The sequence below is a fragment of the Colias eurytheme genome, chromosome 20 (assembly GCF_061535395.1).
Source record: "Colias eurytheme isolate Ceu_HAF_F1 chromosome 20, ilColEury1 Martin Lab GWU primary, whole genome shotgun sequence".
Lineage (NCBI taxonomy): Eukaryota > Metazoa > Arthropoda > Insecta > Lepidoptera > Pieridae > Colias > Colias eurytheme.
The window spans coordinates 7,487,953-7,515,744 of record NC_142999.1 but is presented as its reverse complement, the minus strand read 5'-3'; the positions used below and the strand labels follow the sequence as shown (position 1 = coordinate 7,515,744).

Sequence of the window (27,792 nt, the reverse complement as noted above, 5' to 3'; positions counted from 1 at the left end):
TACATACCGATTAGAGTTGCCCTCCTTAGTGCTACCAGCGGGCGGCGCGTGGTGCAGCCGCAGCAGTGTCGGCGCGAAGCAGACTGCTAAGTTAGAGGCCGTCATTTGGTTCACTGCTGAGTGTTCTGCCACCTGGAATTTAAATTATAATTAAGTTATAGTTTATTTATTATATTAAATATGATATGCAATAATTATTTTATTATATAAAATATGATATGCAATAATTATTTTATTATATAAAATATGATATGCAATAATTATTTTATTATATTAAATATGATATGCAATAAATTTCTATTGCTTTGCTGTATACTGCTATATGAGGGGAAATAACATAGGATATTCTATCGGCAGTCAGCTATATGCTTGCAGTTTTAAAAAAACCTTGGACAAAGTAACTGGAATGAGTTGGATGGAATTATCCTCTTATAATTAATATTTGATTTTCGAGGAATGGAATTGAATCTGTTGGAAAAACCGTAAAAACTTACACAGGTACTTCCATCATCATCATCATCATCCATCTAAATTTGATGGCTATTAGGACAAAAAATGTGTAATTACCTCTGCTAAGAATATCAACAAAGACTGCAAAGCCTCCAAGTGTTCTTCAGGTAACAATAGCAAAGCGCATTGCACTGCATCTGGCCGTAAGGGTTCGGGAACATCTGAAATGATAATAAAGTTCTTTATTTATTTTTTCTGGCAGAAATTACTATTGGATAACATGGAATGAGGATGGAGTCGAATCGGAACCACCTTCGTTTTACTAGAATAAAGGAAAAACTAATTTGTAAAAAAAAATTGAAATTAAATGACCTAAGAGCTTTGTGCAAAGAGCGCAGCACACACAGTTTCCAGAAGTTATGCTTCTAGCGAGATTAACATTGATGGATAAATTTCCCCAGCAGTACTAAAAACACTGAGAATAGTAATTACAAAAAAACTCACGTTGAAATATAGCAATGAACGTCTCACTAAGTTTATTAGTGAGCAATGCATCCGGTAATTCCCTAAAGTACTGTTTCACGACATCAGCTACGTCATGCGCCTGCGCACCGTCAAAGCTCAAACTGCATAGACCGGGTTCTGTTGTGTTAATGTTCTCAATCGCAAAGGCGCCGTTTGTAGCGCCCGCTGATTCTACCATTGTGCGGAGTTTGGCTATACGGGATTTTACCCCGGCTTTCCGGAATATACCCATCTGGAATGGAAAATTCAATAGAGAAAGATAAACTTATGTCGCCTTAATTTACTTCGTTTTTTTGTGATTTTGTACGTTTTTCGTGGAATGTGACACTACGATTTTCTTTTCGAGATTTTAACAGCAATGCGTTCGACTATTTTTGTTATCGCGTTGGATTACATAAATAAATTATGAACTTCTGATAAAATTATTAGCATTTACTTGGAAAATAAAGCAGATTTTTTTGCCTTAAATCTATTTTTCTATTGACATCAGCGAATGCTGTGAATATTTTATAATTTATAAGATGATAGAAATTACCTGATCCATAGCGTTCTGTTTCAACCAGTTTAGTGCGCATTGTATAGGCTTCGGCAAGGAGTGTCCTGTCCTCTGCAGCGACACTGTGAGAGGTACTCCGAATACTGTTTTGTCTGTAATTAATTTACACGGAAATAATTACATTAAAGCATTATTCTGGAACTAAAAAAGGACTACGACAAAGATTGCTTTTGGCTTTTAATTTTTGTTAGTACGGCAATAAAAATATCATCTAGTTAGGTAAATATTATACACGAAGATATAAGATAATTTTTTCATGATTAATTTTCAGGTTCTTACCTTTATAATCAGGCGTTTTAATCTTCCTTATCAACTTCGGTAATTCCCAGTTCCACCCAGATTTGTGCGACGGACAATATCGCTCCATACACGCGGTGAGCCGCAATAGAGCTAGTTTCCTCAATATGTGCAGTTGGCCACACGATAGTGATGACATCGGTCGTGATACTGAAAATTAGAGATTGTTAAGATTTATATGGGAAATATAAAAAACAGAAAGATTGGGCAATTTCAGAACTTCTGTATAATAAATATTATGTTCTTGGCATAAATTATTATAATATCTGTCAGTAATGTACAATTAATGTATGAAAATATACGTGAAATTTTTTTAAGCGACTTTATCAAAGAATAGAAAAAAATCTCATCATGGAAATAAAATTAAATTATAAGACAATATGCCTATTGTATTAAAAATGCTGGTACAAATATAGAAATCGAACTCACAATACGCTTCGGGGTTTTTCTGATTCGGCGCTGGCTGTAACGTGTTGTTTGCTTTCGGCCCGCCGTTGAGAGCACTCGTTCTAAATGAATACCACCTTTGTATGTTGTTTCTGAAAGATTTCAACAAATATTTACACAAGGAAAATAAATGAAGGAACATACGGACTGGGGAAAGTCGAGCAAATAGAAAAGTACCTAACATATTTTTTACATTTTTCTATCAAAAATAAAATACAGAGTATCGCAATCTACGTAACGAGATGCGAATTTAATTTTGTATAAATTAGTTTTCTTCATAAATATACAAAGAAAACCAAATTCTATTATGGTGGAGCGAAATCATCACAAAATAATCATATGTTAGGTTAGGTATTAAATTTTTTTTTCTACATTTTCAGAGATCTTGGAGAACAAAATGAGGAGAACTTACTTTTTAGTCTTAAGATCAAGGCTATCGTCATCATCGTCGTGGTCACCATCATGAGACCTGGATCCAGCTGAGTTCGGACTGCTATCGAGTTCTGAACTTCTGGACGCTGATTTATCCCTTTTTAAGCTGCGATCGCGAAATCTGAAAAGGTTTTTATTAATACATTTATTTAATATATTAAAAACGAAAGTTTGCAGATGATAAAAAAAAATATATGTATCACGTAAGTTAATCAAAAACCTCAATTTCGTTATTCTTCGTACATTAGCCAACAAAATCAACTAACTCCAAGTTCCTAAGCTACATTAAAATGGAATCTTCACGGTACAAATCCAGTTCATTGCCCCACAAAATAGCAGAGAAAAACGCACATTAGTCGTGGTCGGCGCGTATTAGCATACCAATACACTATTGTCCAATGTTCTATGTCCATTACAAGTTACTTATTGTGTCTGCTTGGGGCAATTAGACGCGGACTAATCGTTTCCTTATAAATGACATAGATTCGTTTTGGAAACGTTTATGAGATCTCACACGTGACGATCGAATTTATAACTTCCTACTATTTTAATAAACAAAAACAACTGTAATTTCTTAAATTATACATACCTACCGACATAATATATTATGTGGAATCTTGGAGAAGTTTTTTTTACGAAAAAAATTTGAATGGAGAGCTTATAGCAATCACCTCTTATGTCATTTGGGAGAAAATTAATATAGAGAATGACTGTTATCTTATAACGTGAACTGAAAACCAAAAATTCGCATGAATAATGCGAAGAGAATCTATCAATTAGTTCCATACATTCATCATCAATAATAGTTCACTAACAGATAATTAACTTAACCGAGTATAAACTAGCAAGTGCGAATAGTCTTTATGCGCATCTCGACCCGAGGCCTTTAGTCTGAGCAAATTTACAGGCTAGAAACTTTCAAACGCTATCCCCTTGAGTATCTTCCCAACTTGACAACTCCAAAAGTGAACAATGTTGAGTAATTATGCGTACTCGATGAGTTTCAGGGTTTCAATCCATCGCTTGTGGAGTTTGTTTAAGCGGCCGGAATTCGAAATGAGTCCGTAAGAATAATTACTGGGGTGGAATTATTGTGAGCTTAAGACTTAAGTATAGTAATTTAAACGTATTTCAAACGACCTTTAACGTTTCTCGTATTATCAAGCTTTATTAAAGGAGAACGTGTACGTATTTTGTACTATTTAAAAAGCTTCATAGATTAAGTTTCACCTCGTTTAGGTTTCGTGTCAAAGCGGTGTTAGGTTCAAAAGTCAGGTGAAGGCTAATTACTTGCCCTAAAATAAATCAAATACTTAGTCAAAGAAAAGTTACGTGCCCTATGACCTCTTTAAAGGGAAAATTTACTTAACGAAATACGTCATAGTGTCATGGTAGATTAGGTAAGTATTCATATTCGAAATGATAAATTATTTTGCACGCCTCATAAGCGAAGCGTTGAGGTGGGTACTACTGTCACTTCGCGCAAAACATCTGATTTTTCAAACTTAAAATGTCTTTATGTATCATACATTGCACTTGTAAGATAATACATACACACACATATTAAGAAAAAAACACTATTTTTAACATTCATGATATTTTTGATGTCATTTTTGTTATTTAAACTAGTTAAAAAACAGTTTAAAAAAGTTCTGTCTTGGACGTCCGTGTGTCTGTATGTGCGGAGGATTTTCTTGTTAACACGATAGCGACCGAAATACTTTACTAATCGAGTCTTTTTTTTTCTCTTACGCTTGAGTATGCTCAGGAATAGAACCCTTTCATTTTTCAGGGTCTGATTCGATGTGGTTTAATTGTTATTAAATAAACAAAAATAATAATTAATAAATAATTATTAAAAAAAAAATATGAGGCGTGCACTTTTGGATTTTCCAAACTATTTGTTACTTACTTTTGGCCGTCTTTTCCTAAATTGAGTGAACTGGTTCTAATGGCTTGCCGTCGATGTGGTGTATGGCCTGGTGACTTTTGGACTTCGCGCAACACTTCTGGGTCCGGTTTCAGGTCTATTGGTGATGGTGGCTCTACGTATACCTGCATTTTTTACAAATAATATAATTTGAGCTCTATCTACGGTGCTTTATTTATGAATTGAAAGTTCTTACTACACTTTATATACGCTAGTATATAAACGAGATAGAAAAAAGATACCTATGCATTATCTAAAAAATAAATTAAAAGGATGTTTGCTAAATAATGGATTGTTAACTTACCTCTGTAGTATGATGAGTATTATGCTCCTTATAGTAATTATGTCTCCAACTGGCCGGCTGACATTCCGAGTCACTCAATGCACTCGAATCATCACTCTTCAGCCCTCTATGGAATATCCTCTTCGCTCTACCTAGTTTTGACTTAGAACTTTTATTGCTAGAACCCATGCTGCCATCTGACGCGTAACTTGAACTGTCGTCACCAAACGGCGCGTGGATGACGAAAGATTGTTCTACTGGAGCTATAGGAGACGGTGGCATGATTGTCATTGGCGAAGGAGGCTGGGTTCTAATAGCTGGCGTGTGTAAAGGCGAACTATGGAAGTCTGGGAAGGGAAACGCCGATGGTGTCGTCGGCGTCATGTCTATGTAATTCAAATCCGGGTATTTATCCTGCACGTCCAGAAAATGCGGCGACGAGACTATAACTTCTGTTCTATTCTGCCGTTTTCTTCTTCTTGTTTTGAGAGATTCGACTCGTCGGAGGAGAGCTTTCGCTCCGTCCCGTAACCTTTCAGATCCTGTTCGCCTAAACCTAGTTCCTGTGTCTTCTTCATCTTCTTTATCGCTTGGTAACTGTATGTGTGTCTGTTGACCTGGTACTGTTAATCTGGAAAAATATACATATTTATAATAATAATCTTCTTTATATATAAAAATGAATCGCTAAATGTGTTGGTAAGCGCATAACTCGAGAACGGCTGAACCGATTTCGATAATTCTTTTTTTATTATATTCCTTGAAGTATGAGGATGGTTTTTATGTAGAGTAAACGTAAATATGTACCACGGGCGAAGCCGGGGCGGACCGCTTGTCTTATATATAAAAATGAATCGCAAAATGTGTTGGTAAGCGCATAACTCGAGAACGGCTGAACCGATTTCGATAATTCTTTTTTTATTATATTCCTTGAAGTACGAGGATGGTTCTTATGTAGAGAAAACGTAAATATTATGTACCACGGGCGAAGCCGGGGCGGACCGCTAGTTATATATAAAAATGAATCGCAAAATGTGTTGGTAAGCGCGAGAACGGCTGAACCGATTTCGATAATTCTTTTTTTATTATATTCCTTGAAGTACGAGGATGGTTCTTATGTAGAGAAAACGTAAACATGTACCACGGGCGAAGCCGGGGCGAACCGCTAGTTTATAATAATTTTAACTACGTAGCATTCTAAATTATATAATTAACATAAACCCTATCGAATTTTGAATATAAAGCGAATTCTTTAACTGGAATCTATTAAAAACAATGAGTAAAGTCGATTCAAACACATAATATTTCATTTTGACATTTAATTAAAAGATCTTAGTAATAGACTACAAGCCCGCATAGGACAAAAATATGGGTCAAATGAACCACCAGGGAACATATCTAGAACGATAGCAGAGCAAAAAATAATAAGATTCATCACTATGCCGTCACTTGTAAGCTGTCCAACTGAGTGCAGATGAGAATTGAAAAGTACAGGTAGACTCGGTAAATTTTGGTCATATATTTTTGTACGGCATTCTTAACCATCGATAGATCCATTAAAAATAATAAGAAACCGCTCAGTGCCGTACAAAAATGTGGGTCCACCAAGTCGGAATTTTTATTTAATTTCCGAGAGTTACCGGGGGTAAATTTGGTCATTTGACCATGTACGGCATCTGTGTCATACTATTGCTATACTGCTTTTAATCCATTATTCCGCAACGCCGTACAAAAATCATGGGGACAAGGGGAAAAAATCGAGAGTTGTAATCCCCTCTCTTTCCCCACTCCAGGGGGTCATTTGACACAACACGAAATAAATTTATTTTTAAAGTATTTTATGCATAGATAATATTTTTTCATGTGCCGTACATTTTCGTTGGTTCAAAGGGGAAAAATCTGAAAAAGAAAAAATCCATATAACGAAATGTTTGCTTTATATTTTTCTAATAAAATATAAATATACATTAATATTAAGAAGCTCGAGGTGGTTAATTATCACCTTGGAAAGTCGGAGTCAAGTGGAATGGACTCCGTTAAATTGATGAACTAATAAAAAAGCTATGAACGAAAAGATGTGAATTATATTCAATCAGCCCATGAATACAGGTAAAGTCACAAGCAAATGCTAGTAATATATACATATTCAAAATGTACAAGTAAAGCGCTTTCAAATGACACCAAACACGGCATATTTATCTTAACTTTATTTTTTTACTCTGTATGTTTTGTCCGCTAGAGGGCGCCACATTAGATTTTGTGAAACCCCATATAGCCTTTAGCTAGCTGGTCACTGATTATCCAGTGAACAATTCAGACGCTTCTAATGATATGTCATTTGTCGAATTCTGATAAGTAGTTTAGAAGTTACGAGGGAATAGATGAACATACATACATGACCTGTCAAAACCATAACCCTCCTTTTGCTTTGCCGTAGTTGGGTAAAAATATGTTAATGCCGTACTGTATCAAATGGCCATAAAGCACCCTTAAAATTGTAGCTTTCGTCGCTTTCATCAGCCTAAAAGATGTGGTCTGCACAAAAATGTACGGCATCGTTTTTTCCTAATTTATCTATGTTAATACTATTTAAAACAACGAATAAAGTGTAGAAAACTATTATATTTCACTAATCTACGATGTTTAAACTTTAACAAAATTTCTGGGTTTGCATTTCTCTATAACTTTTTTTTGAACGGTTTCTTTTGAACGGCAATACTATACAACAATTGAATTTTACAATATCATGTTAAAAAAAAAGTTCCCGTACAGGGTCAAATGACCTTACAGCTCTTTATATCAAGAATTCGATGAAATTAAGATGATTATTGGTATACATTTAAAAGAACAATTATTTTTTGACGGCATTGCTTTTAATAGTACTTTTGAGTGCTAGATAATGTTTTGGAACCGAAGCCGTACTTAGTCAAATGACCCCCTGGAGTGGGGAAAGAGAGGGGATTGCAACTCTCGATTTTTTCCCCTTGTCCCCATGATTTTTGTACGGCGTTGCGGAATAATGGATTAAAAGCAGTATAGCAATAGTATGACACAGATGCCGTACATGGTCAAATGACCAAATTTACCCCCGGTAACTCTCGGAAATTAAATAAAAATTCCGACTTGGTGGACCCACATTTTTGTACGGCACTGAGCGGTTTCTTATTATTTTTAATGGATCTATCGATGGTTAAGAATGCCGTACAAAAATATATGACCAAAATTTACCGAGTCTACCTGTACTTTTCAATTCTCATCTGCACTCAGTTGGACAGCTTACAAGTGACGGCATAGTGATGAATCTTATTATTTTTTGCTCTTCTTTCGTTCTAGATATGACCCCTGGTGGTTCATTTGACCCATATTTTTTTCATATGCGGGCTTGTAGTCTATAATCCAATCCAAGCTACGAATGAATAGATTCATTCTACAACTTACAAACTCGGGGTCGAATATAGAACTTTAATTAACTTTCTTGTAGAACAAAGGATGATCTCGGGTAAGCCATGTTATTTTCAGCCTTGTAATAAAATAAAAGTAAAAGGAATTAAACGCTTTTTCTAAGCAAAAGATATGGCTACTCCAGCTTTTCACAATCCAAACAACAATTTGAAGATAGACTACGCACAACACAAAGAAGATTTTATCTGTGCTGCGTTTCATATTTTTTCTATTTACGTCGGAAAAGTACATTTCATTAAGAAGTATTGTTTAAGTTACCTACAGACTACCTACAGCTTAGACCTACAGAATAAAAAAATCGGTGTCGTTGTCTTTTGCGACGTTCGATACATCACAATACAAAAGTATCAGTCAGCTTATAATTTATTTGCTGCGAATCAAATATGATTTACAAATAAAAGAACATCAAAGGCCCGTAACGAAGGTAAAATTATCGCGTCATGCGAACGAATTGAAGGTTTTCATCTCGAATGTAAATCTGTTTGATCAGATTGCTCTGAAAGGTAGCAATTAACGACGATTTATAAGGCAAACGACGTTATTGCTATTAATGCAATATATTGTACTCGAAATTTTGGACGGAGAAAGTCGGATATAGATAAATTAATTACACGTTACAAATAATTGAATGAGATTTGTTATTTCATTCCTTATATAATGGTTGCGAATATTAAACGTAACATTTGGTCACGTTAGCGTTATGATTTATGATGCAGCCATTTAAAGATGTCTGTTACTATTTTGTTGATGATAGTATCGATGTTTTGGAGCGACATGCTGTGCCTAGTATAAGGAAAGAAAAGATAAATTCAAAAGTGTTGGTAATAAATTTATGACTTCGACTTTCAAAATTAAAAATAGCATAGCATTCACTATACATTCGACGTAATTAAAACTTGAAAATATATTTTAATAGTAAATTCTGATACGTTGTTCCATTCCACAAGTGTAACGTTAATTTTTAAAGGTCATTCACTAAAATGAATGTCCTCAAGCGTCGAGTTTAGGGAAAGTTAAACAAAACCTTAATTTTATAACTTTAGAAGGTCGCTAAGTGAAAAGCACAATAACCCCGAATACTTTAGCGCACTTAAGGCATTCTTTGTCGTACTTTGTCGTGGAAGACTGAACTTTGAAGAATGTGGACAAATAGTTTTTATGCAGAATCAAACAGCCAAGGTGCAAACTCAAGGACCATTTAAATGATTTATACATAAGTATTTACTTTTTTAACGTGTGAACTATGACATACAAGAAAAACATTACCTAAATCAATAAAAGAAAAGTATAACGGTAATGCTTCATTATTATTTACGATTAAAATTTAATTAATACATAATATCAGAATTTTTTCGGCTTAATTAAAGCAAGAAACAACTCACTCCGAAATCAATTTAGAACCTATAATATTAACCGAGTAATCGTTTTATAATATACAAATGAAAATAAACTAACCGTTTATTGCAATCTAATGCTCGGAGTGTTCATTCAACCTTTGATTAATCATTTCACAATGTTGATTTCAAATTTAAAAGCGGATCATCAAAATTAATAACAGACTGAACGGTGTTGCCATCAAAATTATAACATGCCCTTTAATTAAAAACGGTGTTTTAATTTACAAATCGTTGGTCGTGTGAAGAACAGATTTTTGGTGTTGCCCGTCCGGCCATTAAGTAATTCGAAATTTGAACAATTAATCATGTTTAAAAGCTTTCCGCTCTAAAAATCTAACGCCCTTTTGTAGGTTATTGTCGTGGCGCAATGCGTTTTGGTGAGTTGCCAGTTTACGCGTTTTTTTTGTTGTTAAAATATTGATTTTTTTTTTATTGAATATAATGTTTGAGGAGTTTCAAAGATGTTTATTTTTTTCCCTATAGTTAAGTATTGCTTTTACATAAATAGCTACATGAGTTTAATTAACTTGTACCACAGATAATATAATACTATACCTTTTACAATTAAAGAGTACGGTTCGTAGTCCTAATAATGTGGCGATGTGTATCATGTACCTACCACAATATCGATGAGATATTCAGGAAAATCCAAAGTGTGTCAAAAGCTAGGTTCCATTGAAATAAACAGTCACAACCGATTGTTTTTCAATCAGCTCCAACTGGCTCTACAATAACTCCATACAACTTTTCCACTAACTTTTCAAACCGCTATCAATACAGCCATGCGGAAGGCAGGGCATTATTTCCTCCGGTTTGGCAATAAGACATAGAAACGTGATAGGTGAAGGGCTGAGTACCCCAAATTGTAACTAGAGCAAACAGCCGGTAGGCATAATTATATATAATTTGTTTGGGAAATTTAGTACTGAGAATTAATAGTTGGTGCTATGGTGTTACGAAATGATTATTGAATAAGTTTTATGGCTTTATTTTAACAGTGAATGAATAAATTCGATTATCCATATAAATATAAAATTAACTTTCTGCAGAATTTGTTGGAATACTTTGTTAATATTATTAACTTAATGTTTTTTATATTTTGTTTCGATAAAATTTAACAGTAAGCAGGTACCTAGCATCTGCATCGTCGAATTCTGCATTTTTGTTAATTTTCTTTTTAAATAATCTTAATATAGTCTGCTTATTTTTATTAATTTCTGCCTTTTCTTTCATATTATGTATAATAATAGGAACATAAAAGTTTTACTTTCAAGGAAACAAATTTTAAATAAATTCTGCTTAAAGATCGATAAAACTGCATTAATAAAATTGTTGTAAGTCGTAAAAATACACGACACTTTCAACACGACAAACTTAAAATACCTATAAAATAAACACGTGAGAAATAACAGAATACCGGGTCCATTAATTTTGACAGGTCGAGTACAACAGACAAACAAAGTCACAGATCATTGTACAAATATTGTTAGAATCTTGAATATTTTGTGTTGAAAACGTTTAAAAATATAAAGATAAATTATTAAAAAATGTAACTATACACCTATCAATAAGAACTGAGAAGTTGTGCGAAAAATAAGTGTAACAAATTAATTATATTATGTGAGACATGTCATATATTAAGTGGTGCGGTTATTAGATGTGATGAAAAGGCAGTTAATCAAAGTGTGCTATGTAATGAAGGTAATGATCAAATTATATAAAACGACGTGGTTAAAGAGGATTTACTTAAAAATAAGAACTTTTTCCAATGTCTTTTTGAATTTTACGACGCGAGCGACGTTTATAAATCGAACATCTTATTTTTAGCTGATATTCCCAAAAACGGATATTCCAAATTCTCCGCAAATTTATTGTTTTTTTATGTCTTTATTTTCAGAACAACTATCAAATTACGATAAGCATCATCGCGATGTTATCTGTCCAAAGTACACACAACATAACAATTCACAACATACAACGCACGATACGGTCAGCATAAAAGTATATTTCTATTACGCAAGTATTGTGCTGCTGTCTGTACATAACAATTACAAGAGTCAAGTAGCGAGCGCCGGTCGGCCATTACGGGTTAGTAATTGACAATGGTCAACCAAATTTGGTTGAACTTTAAATTCGTGGTCGCGTTAAGGGTATTTTACATGCACGTTTGTGGTGAACGTTAGATTTAACATTAGAGGAACTGTATAGGGAGCTTTACGTAGGTAGGTTAACGATACAGGTAAAGATATAGTCTAAGTAGGTACTGTTTGGATGAAACTTTCTGTTGTAGCCAATATCTTAAAATGATATAATTAAAGTTATAAAAGCGACTTAAAAATAGCATATAATATTACATAATATATATATACACATTATATAGATACCTACATAAAAATAATTTGAGTTTTTTTTCCTGAATTTTCTTTGTCTCTATAGGTACGTAACCACAAAACATTATTCAAAGTCAAATTCATACTTATTTAACTTTAGCTAAAACCCCTTATAATCTCTGGTCACGATTTCGTTCACCATAAAATTATGTATCGGTTCATCACCAAAGTTTTCTAATTGAGAAGCTATTAGCAACTAACGTATAACTAATATTAATATTAAGCTTTCCCGGAGTTTGCAAAGCAATTTCGACTAAGTGACGTGATTTTACGCACGGCTATAGGTACCAATTATATTTTAGAGTTTAATTCAATTAAGAAATTATACTACGTAACTATGTATGTATCATATTTATGAAATACTCGTTAGTTTTATAGTTGTAGTGAGAGTTGATTAATATTTATGTGTAGGTAAAATTTGTACCTAAAGCTTAGCACATATAATTACTATTTTATATCTATTTCATAGAAAGGACTGAAGGAAGGTTTCATAAGTGCAAATGCAAGATGTTTATTGGATTGCAAATAATATATAGAAAGTAGATCAATAGATTGTTTATTTTTATAAAGTCCAAGAAATATACGTTATATAGGAGCTAATTTAGAAATATAAATAGTCATCATTTCCGTAAATTGAAGTAGAATGTACGAGTTCCATTATATTATATTCGAACCCGCGTCTTCTGCCCTACCGGGGCGACCGCGACGCCTGGCCACTCGGGAACCCGAATTTTTATATTCTTTAAAAAAAATATTTTTAATGCATTTGAATGCTATAAAAACTAAAATATCAGATATAAAATTATCAAAAGGCTGTTTATTTTCCTAATAAACAAAATGTTAACATGAACATTCACCCTAACACATAAATGCAAGGTGTAAAAGGGGTCAACGTAAACTGGTCGTTGTTAAAAGAAAGACGAGCCTTTGTATCTAACATTTCAATCAGCTTTGCGCAATCAAGGGCCAATTTGATGGCTCACCTTTCATGTTCTCTAATAGGGTTGTCGAAATAGTGAAATACTATGCATAGTCTAGATATTATGTTTCACGATTTGACGAACTTTGTTATTAGTTAACGAAGTGAAGATTAATCCTGACTAAAAACCAATCCTAAGATTGGAGCAGAAATATTAATTTGGGAAAGCTGAAATCGTAAGAATGTGAAATCATACATTATGCAACGTATTGAAATATGTTAATATTCATTTAATATCAATCATTTCGGATCAAAAATTAATTAAAATTTCAAACCATATTAAAGACTGCAAGGACGTATAAGGATATTTATTAATTATCATGCTGTCAGTCATATGCATTCCAATTTAATGGGAGCATTATACAAGTGTTAAGTAGCAGCCCTATTTCGTACTCTCATTAACACGACAGCGGGTGATTAGGGCTATTGTATGAGATATTTTATTAATTTCTTTGTTGGTTTATTGATTGATGCCTTGTCTGATGCTGGATGATTATGTATGAAATTAAAACGCTTGAGTGTTGTTTGTTATTAAAATTTTCATGTAGAGTAATATGTTTCGTGCACTTGATTGGCTGTACACTTTATAATTGTGTATACTTGTATAATTGACATGTACCAGTTAGTATGTATTAGCTATCGATGTTAGGAGGTTAGTATCGGTTGAGATTGTGTAATAGATAAAAATAACTACAAATGAGCACATGTTAAGTTCCTTAAAAGGGCATTACAGTTTTAGTCGTGTTGTAACTATGTTGCGTTTATTTAGGATATTGTATTATTTCAGTAAGTAGCTGTATGTAGCTGTATGTTTTATATATAACAAAAAATTAGGAATAATGAAACACATAACACTTGTATAATTAATCGTAAATTAAGAAATATAACAGTTAGCTATAAGCAAGAACTCCAAATCCTTTCTAAAATTGTATATAATTAACAATTAATTGTATCATCAAACTACATTAAAGAGACAGCCAGAGTACATAGAATATTAATTAACTAAATAAATGTTCTTTAACCACAACTTGTTTTGTTTATAAGACCTAGAAGCAATGCTCGCGGCTACGCTCTACACTTTAGTTCGTGTACAAATTTTCCGCTGTCCTAAAAACAGCTAATGCCTTTTGTTACGTTTCATTTATCAAAATTTATCATATTTTGAACAGTAAGTATTCCACAAGCATTTTAGCAAACTACTAAACATTTTGATTACCAAGAGACCTATGTAAACAGTCGCTACGGAGAAACCAAACCTTGCGAGTTACAACTTATCTTCTCGATAATTTTAATTTATCTTTCGATTCATCCACATAATAATAAACTATAATACGGGCATGCCTCCTCTCGACCTCAAGCGCCTATTTTGCGTGTGCGTCTTTTACATTTAAAGTAATTTTTAAAATAAAAAAATTTTACTTTTACTCAACAAACATACAAACATTTTTACTCAACTAACTATCTTTAACATTTAAATATAATACCTATGTAATTTAAACTTACAGATCTGGTTCAACGTCAGTATAATGCCCATCCGCGTCTACCAACCCCACTCTGATAGTGGGTAGGGTTTCATCCTCGTCATCTTCTATTTCCCCCCGGGCTTCTCTCGCTTCTCTCTCCGCGAGCGCCCGGGCTGCTATGACCTAGAATTGTTAAACATATATTTATCAATATTAATTGAATTTTGGCAATGTCTACTACTGAATTATCATGATGAAACCGATTTCGAATTGAATATGAATTGATATCAAGTCAAGTTTTCTGTTCTCGTTCCCAAACCATTTTTATTCAACTCGTTAACAACGGTGGATTGTTTTAATACAACTAGTCTTATATTTTACTTTAAACTTTCATCATTTAAATTACCTGTCATACAAGATCTACATTATACAAATAGCAATCTAACACTAGAAAATATCACGCGATAAAAAATTCAATTTAACTATAAAACAAACCTGAAGTCTCCTCTGTGCTTGCGGTGTGATCTCCACAACCCTCGACCATCTTCTCGACTTCCTTTCGTATTGCCATTTATCACTCAAAGCACACTGCTCATCGTCAGAGTCGTTCTGCAAACAAACACATTTTATATTGTATTTGAATGTCTACTTTAAATCTTAATTTAACCGATTCATGAAGACAAATTTCATCACAATAATATATTGCACCACGTGCATAATACAATATTATTATAGAGTTAAGATGTTAACTGACGTATAAAATAACCAAATAATATAAATAAGCACTAACTATGAATAACTTTATTAATTACGCCAGCGCTAGAGCTCAAGATATGTTGGTTAACTATTGAAATACTGCAATAGCTTAAGTCTAGTCGAAGCTCCATTGTATGAAAACTATTTTCCGTCTAGATTACGTAGATTTTGCGGCATGCGAATGGCATCTTGCATTCCATATTCACTATTGTGAATTGCTGGTATATTGGTGTTGTGAAATATTGAGATATTAAATTTAACTAACGTCTGTATAGATTTAGGTGTTGGGTGGATGTGACGTTTATGTTCAGTAAGGTATTTTGATTGAATACCAGCCTTTATAATATGCGGACTTCTATACATCTATACAAATATTATAAAGAGGAAAGGTTTGATTTTTTGTTTGTTTGTTTGTTTGTATGAATTGAATAGGCTCCGAAACTACTTGGCAGATTTGAAAAATTCTTTCACTGTTGGAAAGCTACATCATTTCTGAGTGACATAGGCTAGGTTTTATCCCGGAAATCCCACGGGAACGGGAACTATGCGGGTTTTTTTTTTGAAAACGCGGGCGAAGCCGCAGGCGGAAAGCTAGTAATTTATAAAGTCATTTGGATTATACAAAGATTATCCTTATAGTAACAACATCTGAATTTAAGGTTAGGAATGATCAATCACGATAAATGGATTTTCATTCAAAAGTTTTAGTAAAGATTCGTAAAACTATTTATTTCCTACTGTTCGAAGAGTATTATTCCAATACTCTACGTGTATAAATCTTAGACGTTTATTAAAGCAGATGGCAGAGGACCGTCTAGACTCGCGACATTTCTCAATTGTTTACATTTTATGAGATACACTAAAGAACTTCTATTCAGACTTTAGATACAGACATTATTCGTCTGTCTTGTTTTGCAGACCGTATAAATGTATATTGTAAACGTTTAGGTATCTATTGTAATGTGAATACATATTTTTCGCATGAACTACCTACCTACTATTATAATTTGATATGTAATTGAGTACATATTTTTTTTTGATCGCGTAATTATTATTAATAAAATAAAACCAATTTATAACTCATTATTTGTATATCTCATTCACAAAAAGAAAATAAAATAAAACAAAAATGGTCATTATAGTCATGACATTATCGTAACATACTCTAAGTAATTAATTTATATTCTTCTTCCTATTCCCAAATATACGTTACTTTAAATAAAATATTAAAAAACATTCATATCAATATTCATATTCACAATGTAACACAAAGCCTATAAAGCTATTAACCTAAAAGGGGATTGTTAAGGATAATATATTCCTAAGCCATAGCCAAGTAAAACTAATTCGATCATACTGTAATCAATTATTGCCTCCGTTTTCATCCGACGCTCTAAACACAGTTATAATCCGATAACCGGATTATCCGAGGCTATCCTGAATATCATTGATGTTAGACCAAACATTTATTAGATTACCAGCGGACGCTGAAGGTTAGGTCAGATCGTTCATAGCTTCTAGTGTTAGAAAAGTATATTTTCTGCTTATAGTGGTGGAACAATATTATTTAAACTGAATTGTAAAAGATTAGTAGGATGTTATACAATTTTAATACTAAAATTAATAATAGACGTGACTATTAAAATAGTAACGAAACTGCATAATATAAAAAGAAGCCAGATAGGTAATGGAAATTAAATTGTTAATGTAGGAATTCATTAAAAGTTTCAAACGTAAAATTGAACTAACAAAACATTATGAAAATCAACTAACAGAACCATAGTCCTAATTTGCAGAAGAGAGGTCAACTAGTTATATCAATAATCTTACAGTTGAGTAAATTAAAAACCGCGGCAAAAATATTTTAATCTCTGTAATACGTATGATATAGTACGGATGGTCTTAATAAAAGCCTTCTGGGAAATCAGTGGGCGGTTAATGAAATCTTGGAAGGACAACTTGATTGAAGCGACGACAGCTAGCTTTAGTTTAGAAAAAGTTAAAGGTCTAGTCGTGAAGGATATTACATTCTTAAGTTTCATTTAAACGGCTTTATTAAAACTTGAGTTGCGTTCAAGAAGTTCTAGATTGATCTTGACGTTATTAAGCTCAAGACACGTTCTAAGTGCTTTTGTGTGTTATTTCAATTTATCCTGGTATTGTATTGGCACTTGACGAAGCTAAATTTCAAGGGTTAATTAAATATAATTTATTTTTTATATCTATGAAGGCTTTGTATTTTGCACAATTTCTTAATTAAGCTAAAACTAATATTTCATTTTTATAATCGACCGAATCAGTGTCTACACAAAATAATTAACCAGACTATCTCAACGTACCTATTAACTAGATGTGTTATAGCATTGATTGTTAGTGCTCATTCATATTTAACCATCCATACTACATAAGAGCAATGTATCCTCACAGATGGACACACCTCTTGTTGTCCGTCAAAGCCTTGTTAGTGTGAATGAGCCATTTAATCATCTTATTTTTCGCTCGCACCAATTTGTAAGAATGACGGGCCAGATCCATGATACGAGGATAATCGAGCAAGAAAGTGTTTAGAATTTTAATAATCGAATTTAATGTGTCGTTGGATTTATTCGCTTTTGATTGATGTGATTCGTTAGGTCGTTAAATCTTGAATGGACAAACTTTTACTTTTTGTTAATCGTTCCTATCGGCGAAATTTTGAAGGGACGGTAATTGATTTTGTTTGGACGTTATGTACTTCATTAAGTAGCTATGTGTTGATAAAAAATAGATTGTTTTTCGTATAAAAAGTTTTATTAGATCAAGTACTTATTAAAAGTTATTAAGACACAATCAAGCTGCATCATATGAAATTCAGTAGCTTGTTCGTGAAATAAAAAACATGTTCAAGTCAATCTGAGTTTTTTTCGTTTATTAATTAGACAGTCTATTACATACATGTAACATGACCTTAAATATCAAAATAATTGTATCAAACATTACATAACGACTGTACAGTGTACGGCGCAAGTGACTCTGCAATCTTGAAATAATTTGAAGGTAATTGCAAAATTAGTATTTTTAACCTTGCATCCTGTTACAAGTTCATTGACTCGAAACAGCGTGATGGATTATATTGTGCTTCTCTTTTTTACCGGCGAGCTTTGTATCTATAGTAATTTGTAATGTTCGCCATGTGGTTTTAATTATGTTCCATTTTGTATATTCGAAAATGAGGGTTGCTTTTGAAGTGCTCTGCAAAAAGTTATAGGCGGTATATGAAACTGAATTTTACAATAAAAATGAAGGTTTTTTTAAAGTAGAAAATAAAGATCTATTTTATTAATTAGTGGTACAGTTAAAATATATTCTATAGTTCTATTCCAATGAAAATTTATCTTTATATAATACCTGAGTCAAGAAAATGCATCTTAATCTAATGTAGGATCTTAGCAAGCTTATACTTTTGCCAAAAATTATTTATAAGAAAATTATACAAAAAATAATCTACAAGAGATCCTCCATAATCTTCTTCTCAAAATGTTATAACGATAACCAAAATTTATTCATATCTGCAATCGGATAACAATCTCAAACATCGAAGACTGCAGGCTACATCCCAAAACACTAAAGGAAACAATTTAAAAATTAACATCTCATTCTAAATCGTGAAATTATTATGCAAATAGCGTTCCATCGCATGATTACTGAGTAATGACCTTACTGACACCCGAAAGTACGTGATAGGCCAGTGGTTGGCAACCTTTAGATGGTGTGAATTTCACAAATACGTAATTGCTTGATAACCTGTTATTTGTGTTCTGATATTATCTGTGGTATTTATGCATGTTGTGGGAACAATGCACGTTTTTGATTGATGGTATTGTAAATATTTTGGATAGTAACCTAATATATACTAACGGTTTAAGTAGGTACCTACATATAAATGAATGCATATATAATTTGGATTAATTTATCAGTTTAAATTATCACAACAATTATCTGTTGTTTATCATTAACAAATTATATTTGCAACACTTTTTGATGCAATTAATTTCACATTACGTCTTAATACTTAAACACATAATATATTATTTTTAATTATTTTTTAGGACCAAAGGTAGAGTACCTCTATGATAGAACATAATGACTTCACGCTTTCTTTCAACATATTTATCAACACGTTGTATCATTCTAATGAAAGCGAAATTCATGACTAATCTTATTAAGATTTTCTTACGAATACATAAAGTATGATGAACGGTCGTATTAATTATTGTAGATTTCTACAACAAAATTTATGGTGAGAAGAAATTAAAGATGTAAAACGATTAAGTTTCTTCAAAAAACTTACAATATAATATTTTTCATAGTTAAAGTGTCGAAGTTCTGAAGGATTTAGTGAAAAAAGACAGGTCAGGTATAATTTATAATATGTGTGTATGTATACCTAGCGTTTGAAATGCTTTCCTAAACTACGTATGAAATATTGCAACATACCGTATAGTATGCAGCAATCGATACACTATTTAGGTCAAGTTTGCACGAGAGCTTATAAATTTAAAAAGGATGAAGTATATGTTATAAAATTACTATTTCTTCTCAATTTATTTGACGAAAAGAATTTGGATATACAAATTCAGTCGTTATTTCATAAATCTATTTTCAAATTTAAAAATAAAATTACTTTTTAAAAATTTAATGATTTTCTTCCACGGATGTTTCCCTACGTTTTGTAAGACAGGTATTCTATAAACTCGTTCTAATACGGAGCTTTTTCTTATTATCATGTATGTATTTTTCACAAGTTCATATTATGTAGATAGTATCCTGTTTATAACAGCAGAGTTCACACATATTATCAAACTAACGGTGAACAAGTCTCAAAGACAAAATAACCTAACCTAACTACGGCGCGGTGCTTACCGAATGCTTTTAGTACCACAACTTATTTAACGGGTTTAAAATGCAATTCCAATCCTATTAAACGACGCCGCTGACATTTAGGCTACTAGATAGGATATTACGCTAGAGATTGAGCGTTGTAACGTGGTTATGTAATTTTTGTAACTCCGTCACGGTGCATATTTACTTTAAACTCTTCAGGTGGATGTTCATCTCAGATTCATGTTGAAACTATGAGTTTATTACAGGAAATACTGATTGCAAAGGACCTTTATGCTTACGATACTGTTAATTATCAGATAAAAGTTGCAATAGCTTTTCCTTCGTGGAATCTCACTTGCAACTCAAATACATAAATTCATATAGGTTTAAATCAAACTAGAAGTGTCTCAGCGGGTTATCGTTAAGCACTTCGCATTTGCTACCACGGGGTTTCTTCGTTTTCCATTGATTGGATACTGTATCTAATGCAATGTGGTTAACGCCGAATGCAGCTTTGGAATGATACTTCGTTGATAAAACGTTTTTGTAACCATATAATGGTTTGTTATACGGGTCACGTCGGTTGCAGTTTTTACTGCGCGTGTTTTATACCTTTAACTACGTAGGTGCTTAGTTAGAGAGACCTTTAAGACTAGGAATTTATAGGTTTGTGAAGTAAGTAAAAGGATACTGTCATGTTTAAAATTTGTTATTAATAATCACATTTTAAGGTAGGCGATATTATTTTGTTGTGAGATTATTATTCCTAGGTTTTAAAAATGGTATTTTTTGTATTTAATAACTTAAAACATGTATTTTTTTGTAAATATCATTAAAGCGTGCTACAATTTGCATTTGTAAACTAAACGCGCAAATAAAGATTTGCTTGCAAAATGGAAACCTAACGCGCATTTTTTTAATTTGTTTTTAAAATAACTAACCACAATAATTTATGTATGTTGTTAATTGGTTTACCCACCTATGTTAACATCCCGACATACATATACAATGCAATTCAATAGAACAAGGGATAACGAAATTTAATTTCATTAACATCTCGGTACTCCGTCTTCGTCATACCATTCAATTTGGAGGTAAATATATCCTTCGTGAGTTGATTAATTGCGTTTTCTGCGTGGCAGGGGATGTATTAATTCGGGATCTGGATAGGTATTAATGAAGTGCTCTGATCGCAACTTAATGTTGACACGGTAAGAATGAGGATAGTTTTATTCACTTCAGGATTTAGTTCTTCTATTGGGCGCTGGGTTTTTTATAAGTGAAACAAATTTGAATGTACAATGAAAGGGCATTGTACATTCAAATTTGTTGATTCTTTTTTTTGATTTTGTTTTCATTTTTTTTATATACTATATTATAAGATATAGCTTTGAAATAAAGTTTATACGTACCAAATACCTTTCGGGTTTAACGATATTGCGATAAGTTACAGACTACAGAGTGTATGTATGTAATGATTTTTTAAATCCTTACTGCTAAGATTATAAAATTAAAAATATTGTATTTGAGTATGAAGATGTGTCCTAGCGAAAGCCGAAAGAGAGATATCGATTTAATAATATTTTTATAGGCAGATCATGCAAATAAGTTTTTACTAGCCAACTTTATAAAAATGAATGTAAGTATAACAATGATACACTTATGTTATCAAAACAACCAAAAGCCAAAGCGATTAATAGAACATATTATCTAAACAAATACAAACAAGTAAATAGAAAGTATATCCAACACTCAATGCTCAATGTTGTCAATGAAACCGCACTTAAATAAGAGTAAAAGATGATTATGTAAAAACGATTAGGTTGGAAACGGAAAGTTGGAGTTGATTTCATTCCTATATCGGTTTTCACTAGCACTATTACGATTAGTCCGTGCTGCGTTCACATCTACTATTCTATGCATTTGATAATTGATTTTCCTCTTTTTACGTTAGTTATTAAGAATTGGAGGTTGTTTTTTTAATAAAACGGATACCGTAATAGTACAGAATATTAGTCACAAAGGTAAGAGACCGAATCTAATTTCGATGCTTTTCTCGTCCATTTAATTGTAATAAAACGGATAATAGTACAAAATATTAGTCACAAAGGAAATGTAAGAGACACGAATCTGATTTCGATGCTTTTCTCGTCTATTTAATTGTAATAAAATGTATAAATTTTATTATTTTTACTTGAAGGTTTCCGGGAAGTTTTTTTACACATTTTACGTCACATGTTACTTTTACCATTATAATAAAAAAAATCCGCCCTTCTCACACATTTCAGTAAGAAATAAACTGTTCAAAGTTATGACAGACACTTTTGAGTAATTTTATTTAAAACTGGACTTTAAAACCCGTAATTTAAGGCATATTATTGGATTTAAAATGCGATTCAGTCAAATAAATCGCAAGCAAATGCTTTAAGAAGTCTCGAGTACCAGATTACGTTGATTGTATCGTATCGAAGTTACAATCGAATGATGTTGCAAAATAATATAGTAAGTATCAATAAAACTGATCCTTATCTATCGATGTCAATGTGGTATAAAATCTGGAACCGATTTTATAACATTATATTTGCCGCTAAATTAAGCAAACATAAATTTAGTTCCCATTAAAATACAGAATCAATAATAATAACCTTAAATGGTTTAAAAACATCAGACACCTATTTAAAGTGTTTTATAAAAGTAAATTTGCTCTTATCTTTTTCAAATATAATTAAGCATGTTCGCTTATATTTAATTTAATAATCCAAAATTGAATTTTAAATTAAGCTTCTGTTATTCAAATAATAGATAGCTATTCGAGGTATGTTTAAAGATCTTTATATTTTAATTTATGAAGCAAATTTAATAATCTGCTCGCATAATGTCTAAAGAAATATTGATGTATTGAAAATACATAATATGTCTATTCATACGATATTAACCATTATTATTTGATGCAAATTGTAATTTAACTTCATAAAATTTGTTAAGGTCAGTCTACAAACACGAGTTTTCACATAAGCTAGTAAAACACACATCTAAACAGAGCATAGGGATGTCATTAAATCTAGACTTTAGATAGCAAGTCGTAAACGCTCAAGTTTTATTCAAGTTATCGGCGAGCTTTTAGCAAATGTACTAAAGAAGCTTGTTAAATAATGGACATTGTAAAAACGAGTTCTTATTTGCACAAATGCGGGGGACGACGTTTAGGTCGTGTAACATAGTATAGGAAGTTGTTTCCGATACGAACTATATATTGAGAACTGTATTGGCTGAATTTTCGTGTAGTACGTCATCAATTGCAGCGTATTTGGTTGTAATTCAGAAAATTTGTAAAGCATTAACATTATTTATTTTCCTTCGTCGCGTACATTTCTATATTTTGATTGGTTACAAAATGACCCGTCGACGCGATAAACGTCAACGGCACACCAGACGCTTCGTTCTGGAATTGAAGGTCTGCTGCATTTCACTTAAACAAACTTACCGATCTCTTCTGATGGTGATGGTGCTCTAGCTTCATGTTGGCACATCTGTTGAGCGCGGTCAGCCGCCGGAACAGGGACTGTAACGAGTCTGCGTCTAGGAACGGGTGGTCGTTCTGCACGCCAGACACGTCGATCGGGAATTGGAGGTCTGGAACAAAATTTTGATTTGAAATCTTATAAATTATATGCAAAGTTTGTGAAGTTTATAAAATGAAATGGGTTGAAATACAAAATATAAACAACTAGGCAAATTAATTCGTTTGAGAATAAAGTAATAATCCATGATGTATGATTTTTATACACCTTTTTAGTATTTACCTACAAAAAGCCACTACAAGCTCTTAATTTATCGAATCCCACTAATTAAGCTAGCAAAATTTCAAACATCTCTTGTCGAGCTATTCTTGTAAATTTTCTGAAAGACCGAACAAAACAAGACTTGCAAAATGAAACAATAGAAAGTGTATTCCCATTAAACAACAGAAGCTCATGATTGGAAATCTCAAAGTATTTGTAATAGATCAAAGGACGTAACGTAACAGACAACAGTGAATCGCGCCAGTAATTGTTACCGGCCCAATGAACAGAATAACAAGGCTTTTGGGAGGTATTTTCTGATGTTGTATTGATAAATGTTTTATATGATTTTCAACCTATTTATTGGGCATTTAGAAGAGAAGCTACAAATAGATAAGTATTTTCCGAAAATTTCATAAATAATAAATATATTTTTAAGTCTGTTTATATAAATGTTACGTAAACACACCAAAAAAGAAATAAACAATTATTTTAACATTAATACAACATCTATTAATTTCACCTATTAATTATAATTCCTTACTTATAGTATAAGAAAGTTTTTATTGTTTCTCTTGACATCATAAAAACACTCGTAAATAGGTATAAAAAAAAACTACGATGTTCTATTTTTTTTTGCAAAAACACTTGACAGCCAAAATCCCATACACTAGAACAATCCATCGTTTAGCACAAATACACACACGTCCGAAACACGCAATTATTTTCGTATTATCTCCGTAACAATAGAAATGTCACTCAACGAACCCTACATCATCCAAAATATCGTTGACAATTGTCACTATAACCAGATAATATAATATAATGATTGACGTACGGGTAAAACGTTATGTAACAAACAATTTTAAGTCATTTTGATTTGTGCATTTAGCAGGTTTCGGCGGGGTATTGTCGTTGAAAGAAAACATTCGAATGATGATTTGATTTCCATGAAATTACGATCATTAATCAAAACATTTTTTAAAATATAAATAAAGCTTATGTATGAGTGAATCGTTATTGAACTAAAAATCGAGGCGGCGATCGTGTAAGCCAATTTTAACGATGTTCTGGGAATGTACTAGGTTTGTCATTAGCAATATAGTTTACAAATTACGTATTTCATTTGCAAATTATTTAATTTCTTTAACTAGGTTGGAGTAATCATAATAAATAACCAATACTAATGTAAATGTAATTGGTTTGCATTAGTAATTGATTACATGAATGTAGTACTTAAATAAATTTACTAGATTTATTTTACATTAGTATATTCATTGACTACATAGTAGAGGCACAGAATATATACCTAATAGTACCTACCTACTACGTAGTAGAGGAGAAGCTAATTGTACGAGAGCTTCAGCGAAAAATAAATAAACGACGCATAAATTCAAATCTAAACATAATTTTGTCGTATTCATCCCTTTAAAGGGTCCTCTGAAAAAATATTATCTCCGTTAACCAGAGGAAATGTGGCGTAAAATAAAGCAGTTAGCTTCGTTTTCCGCGAATTAGAAAAACACAGAAATATTTTGACATCAGAATGCTTATAATTGGGTTGGTTTCAACCACAGATTATGTCAACAGACGCGGTAAACCACTGTTACTTTGTCGACTCAATTGAAGTTTGCTAATTGTTTCTACATGAGCTTTAGTGTTCAAATAGGATTAGGAGAATAGTTTTTAACGTCAAAGGTTTTATAATTAAAGTTTTCCTACTATTCTGTGTTTGTTTTTTTAGGTAGGTACTGTCCATCTGATTTGCAACAAATCGATCGATGACACAATAACTAAAAACTTAAAAAGTCATCGAGATACGTGGAATTCCATCAACATAAGTCCCCGTAAAAGATAAGTAATAACTTTATTACTTTATACTTAGATACTATTATTTTTTAATAATTAATTATAGTAAACTAATGTTTTTAGTGGGTTATTTCCATCGAGATAGTATGTACTACGTACTAGAGAGGCGATCGCTACTACACTCTCTTTAACACGAGCTAGAGGTAAGAATCACAAGTCTCTTTAGTCTGTGCCGGACTGTGCCCCCCGCTTGCCGCGTCAACACGTGTTATTGCTCTGTTCAAAATGCCTTCGTGTTTGCTTAGATATTGTTTTACAAGTTCTCATAATACAAACAAAGCCCGAGGAGTGACTTTTCACCAGTAAGTTTCCTTATTATGAGTAAGTCATGCATTTTACTAATATTGTTATCATTTTGCGAAAAATCACCACGCGTTCTGCGTTTCGCGCCATTTTTCATAGACTAACAGCACAGACGTGACACTATCGATGAGTCTGTTAAAAAAATGTAACTGGATTTTTTTAACTATGTATATATACTAGGAAAGATTACCGTGGTGTAGTACCTAAATATTTATACTTTTACCCGACTACGCAAAGTAAAACGGTAGGTTATATTAAGTAATATTTATTTATTTACCTATTTTTATTTATTAAAAAAAGGTTAATCAACAGTTGTTCCAATAGGATTTATAAATTATTATGCACAACAATTACAAATAAACACAACATTCACAGAAACTAATACAGTAAAAATTATTCCAATAGGTATCTTACCCAATATCCTTGTCAAATGGAATAATAGGAAAGTAAAATAGATCGTATTACAAGTTTGCCTAAAGTACATAATATTATGTTCTTAAATGATATCGCCGAGGCCTTTGACACAAGCCGCCTTTGTCGCAAGCCACCTCTGCGGCGATTGATGTTTTTGAGAATGTAAATAAACAGAATGGAAGCAACCTTATAACTCAATAAATAAAGTATATTTTTAAATGTAGTTCCGTCTATAGTAAAAGCCGCTTTGCGTATTTATTGTTTCGTCTTTCACATTCATTACAAAAATTGTGATCGAGTAAGGGGGCGTCCATAAATTACGTGAGGTGTTTTTTTAAATTTTCTGCACCTCCCTCCCCCCCTGGTGAGATGTCGTGAGAATTTATTCAACCCCTCCCCCATCCTCGAATCTCACGTGAGATTTTTCAAAATGTGAGTTTCTTATACGTAAACGCCATCAACATTGAATCATCGTATCCATTTAATTAGGGCTATTATAAACCAATACTCCAAAATTCGATTACATCATGAAGCAAAAACTTTTAAATTTAAATTAAATAAAATAAATATTTAAAATTTAAAGGAAATTAAAATACATAGTTTAATATAAAATCCTCGTTTTATTAATTCCCTAGTATCAGTACCACCAGATAGTACCGAGTAAACAGATTGCACAATGTGTCGCATCTGCACGCATTGCTTAATCTTTGAACTTGAAGCCACGCCTCGCTCGTTCCACACGTACCCCACCACATCGGCCGCGCGCAATGTTTTTGTTTGGAATAACCCCTCTAGTAGTACATACTATCTCGATGGTTATTTCATATTTGATACACTTTTAGGTAGTTATGTGAATTTGATGATATGATAGTTATTTTTAAATGTGTCTGGCAAGATGTAAGAACCATGAAAACTGTCCGGCTCCTTAGGTACCATCTTTTTATAGGTCCCCAAGTAACATATATAAAATTTAGCTTTTAAACTATAATGAAAGTTAGGTACTATTTTATACACCTCTAATACCTATTTCCTGCCAAAGTAACCACAACCCAAACTTGATAGTCGCTGGTCGTTCTTATCTGAATAGGAGACATATACAGAGAAACTTTAAACTTTTCTAAAATAAGGAAAGTCTGGCCGTCGTGGGCTCTTGATCTATAACAATTAATATACTGGCGAAACAGAAACGCAATT

The 27,792-nt window shown here is 32.5% G+C and overlaps 1 protein-coding gene across 1 annotated transcript in view; it reads right to left on the bottom strand.

The window, feature by feature from the left end:
* cv-c (RhoGTPase activating protein) overlaps nucleotides 1-27,792 on the bottom strand; it is a 232,080-nt gene that overhangs the window by 6,547 nt on the left and 197,741 nt on the right. Inside the window, exons 3-14 of the mRNA XM_090113864.1 lie at nucleotides 23,715-23,863; nucleotides 15,107-15,220; nucleotides 14,652-14,794; nucleotides 4,942-5,551; nucleotides 4,620-4,762; nucleotides 2,688-2,828; nucleotides 2,258-2,367; nucleotides 1,811-1,978; nucleotides 1,511-1,623; nucleotides 955-1,207; nucleotides 568-671; nucleotides 8-132 (exon numbers count right to left, since the gene is read on the bottom strand). Coding sequence (XP_089969990.1) covers nucleotides 8-132; nucleotides 568-671; nucleotides 955-1,207; nucleotides 1,511-1,623; nucleotides 1,811-1,978; nucleotides 2,258-2,367; nucleotides 2,688-2,828; nucleotides 4,620-4,762; nucleotides 4,942-5,551; nucleotides 14,652-14,794; nucleotides 15,107-15,220; nucleotides 23,715-23,863 — 2,173 coding nt within the window. The remainder of the gene's footprint in view (nucleotides 1-7; nucleotides 133-567; nucleotides 672-954; nucleotides 1,208-1,510; nucleotides 1,624-1,810; nucleotides 1,979-2,257; nucleotides 2,368-2,687; nucleotides 2,829-4,619; nucleotides 4,763-4,941; nucleotides 5,552-14,651; nucleotides 14,795-15,106; nucleotides 15,221-23,714; nucleotides 23,864-27,792) is intronic.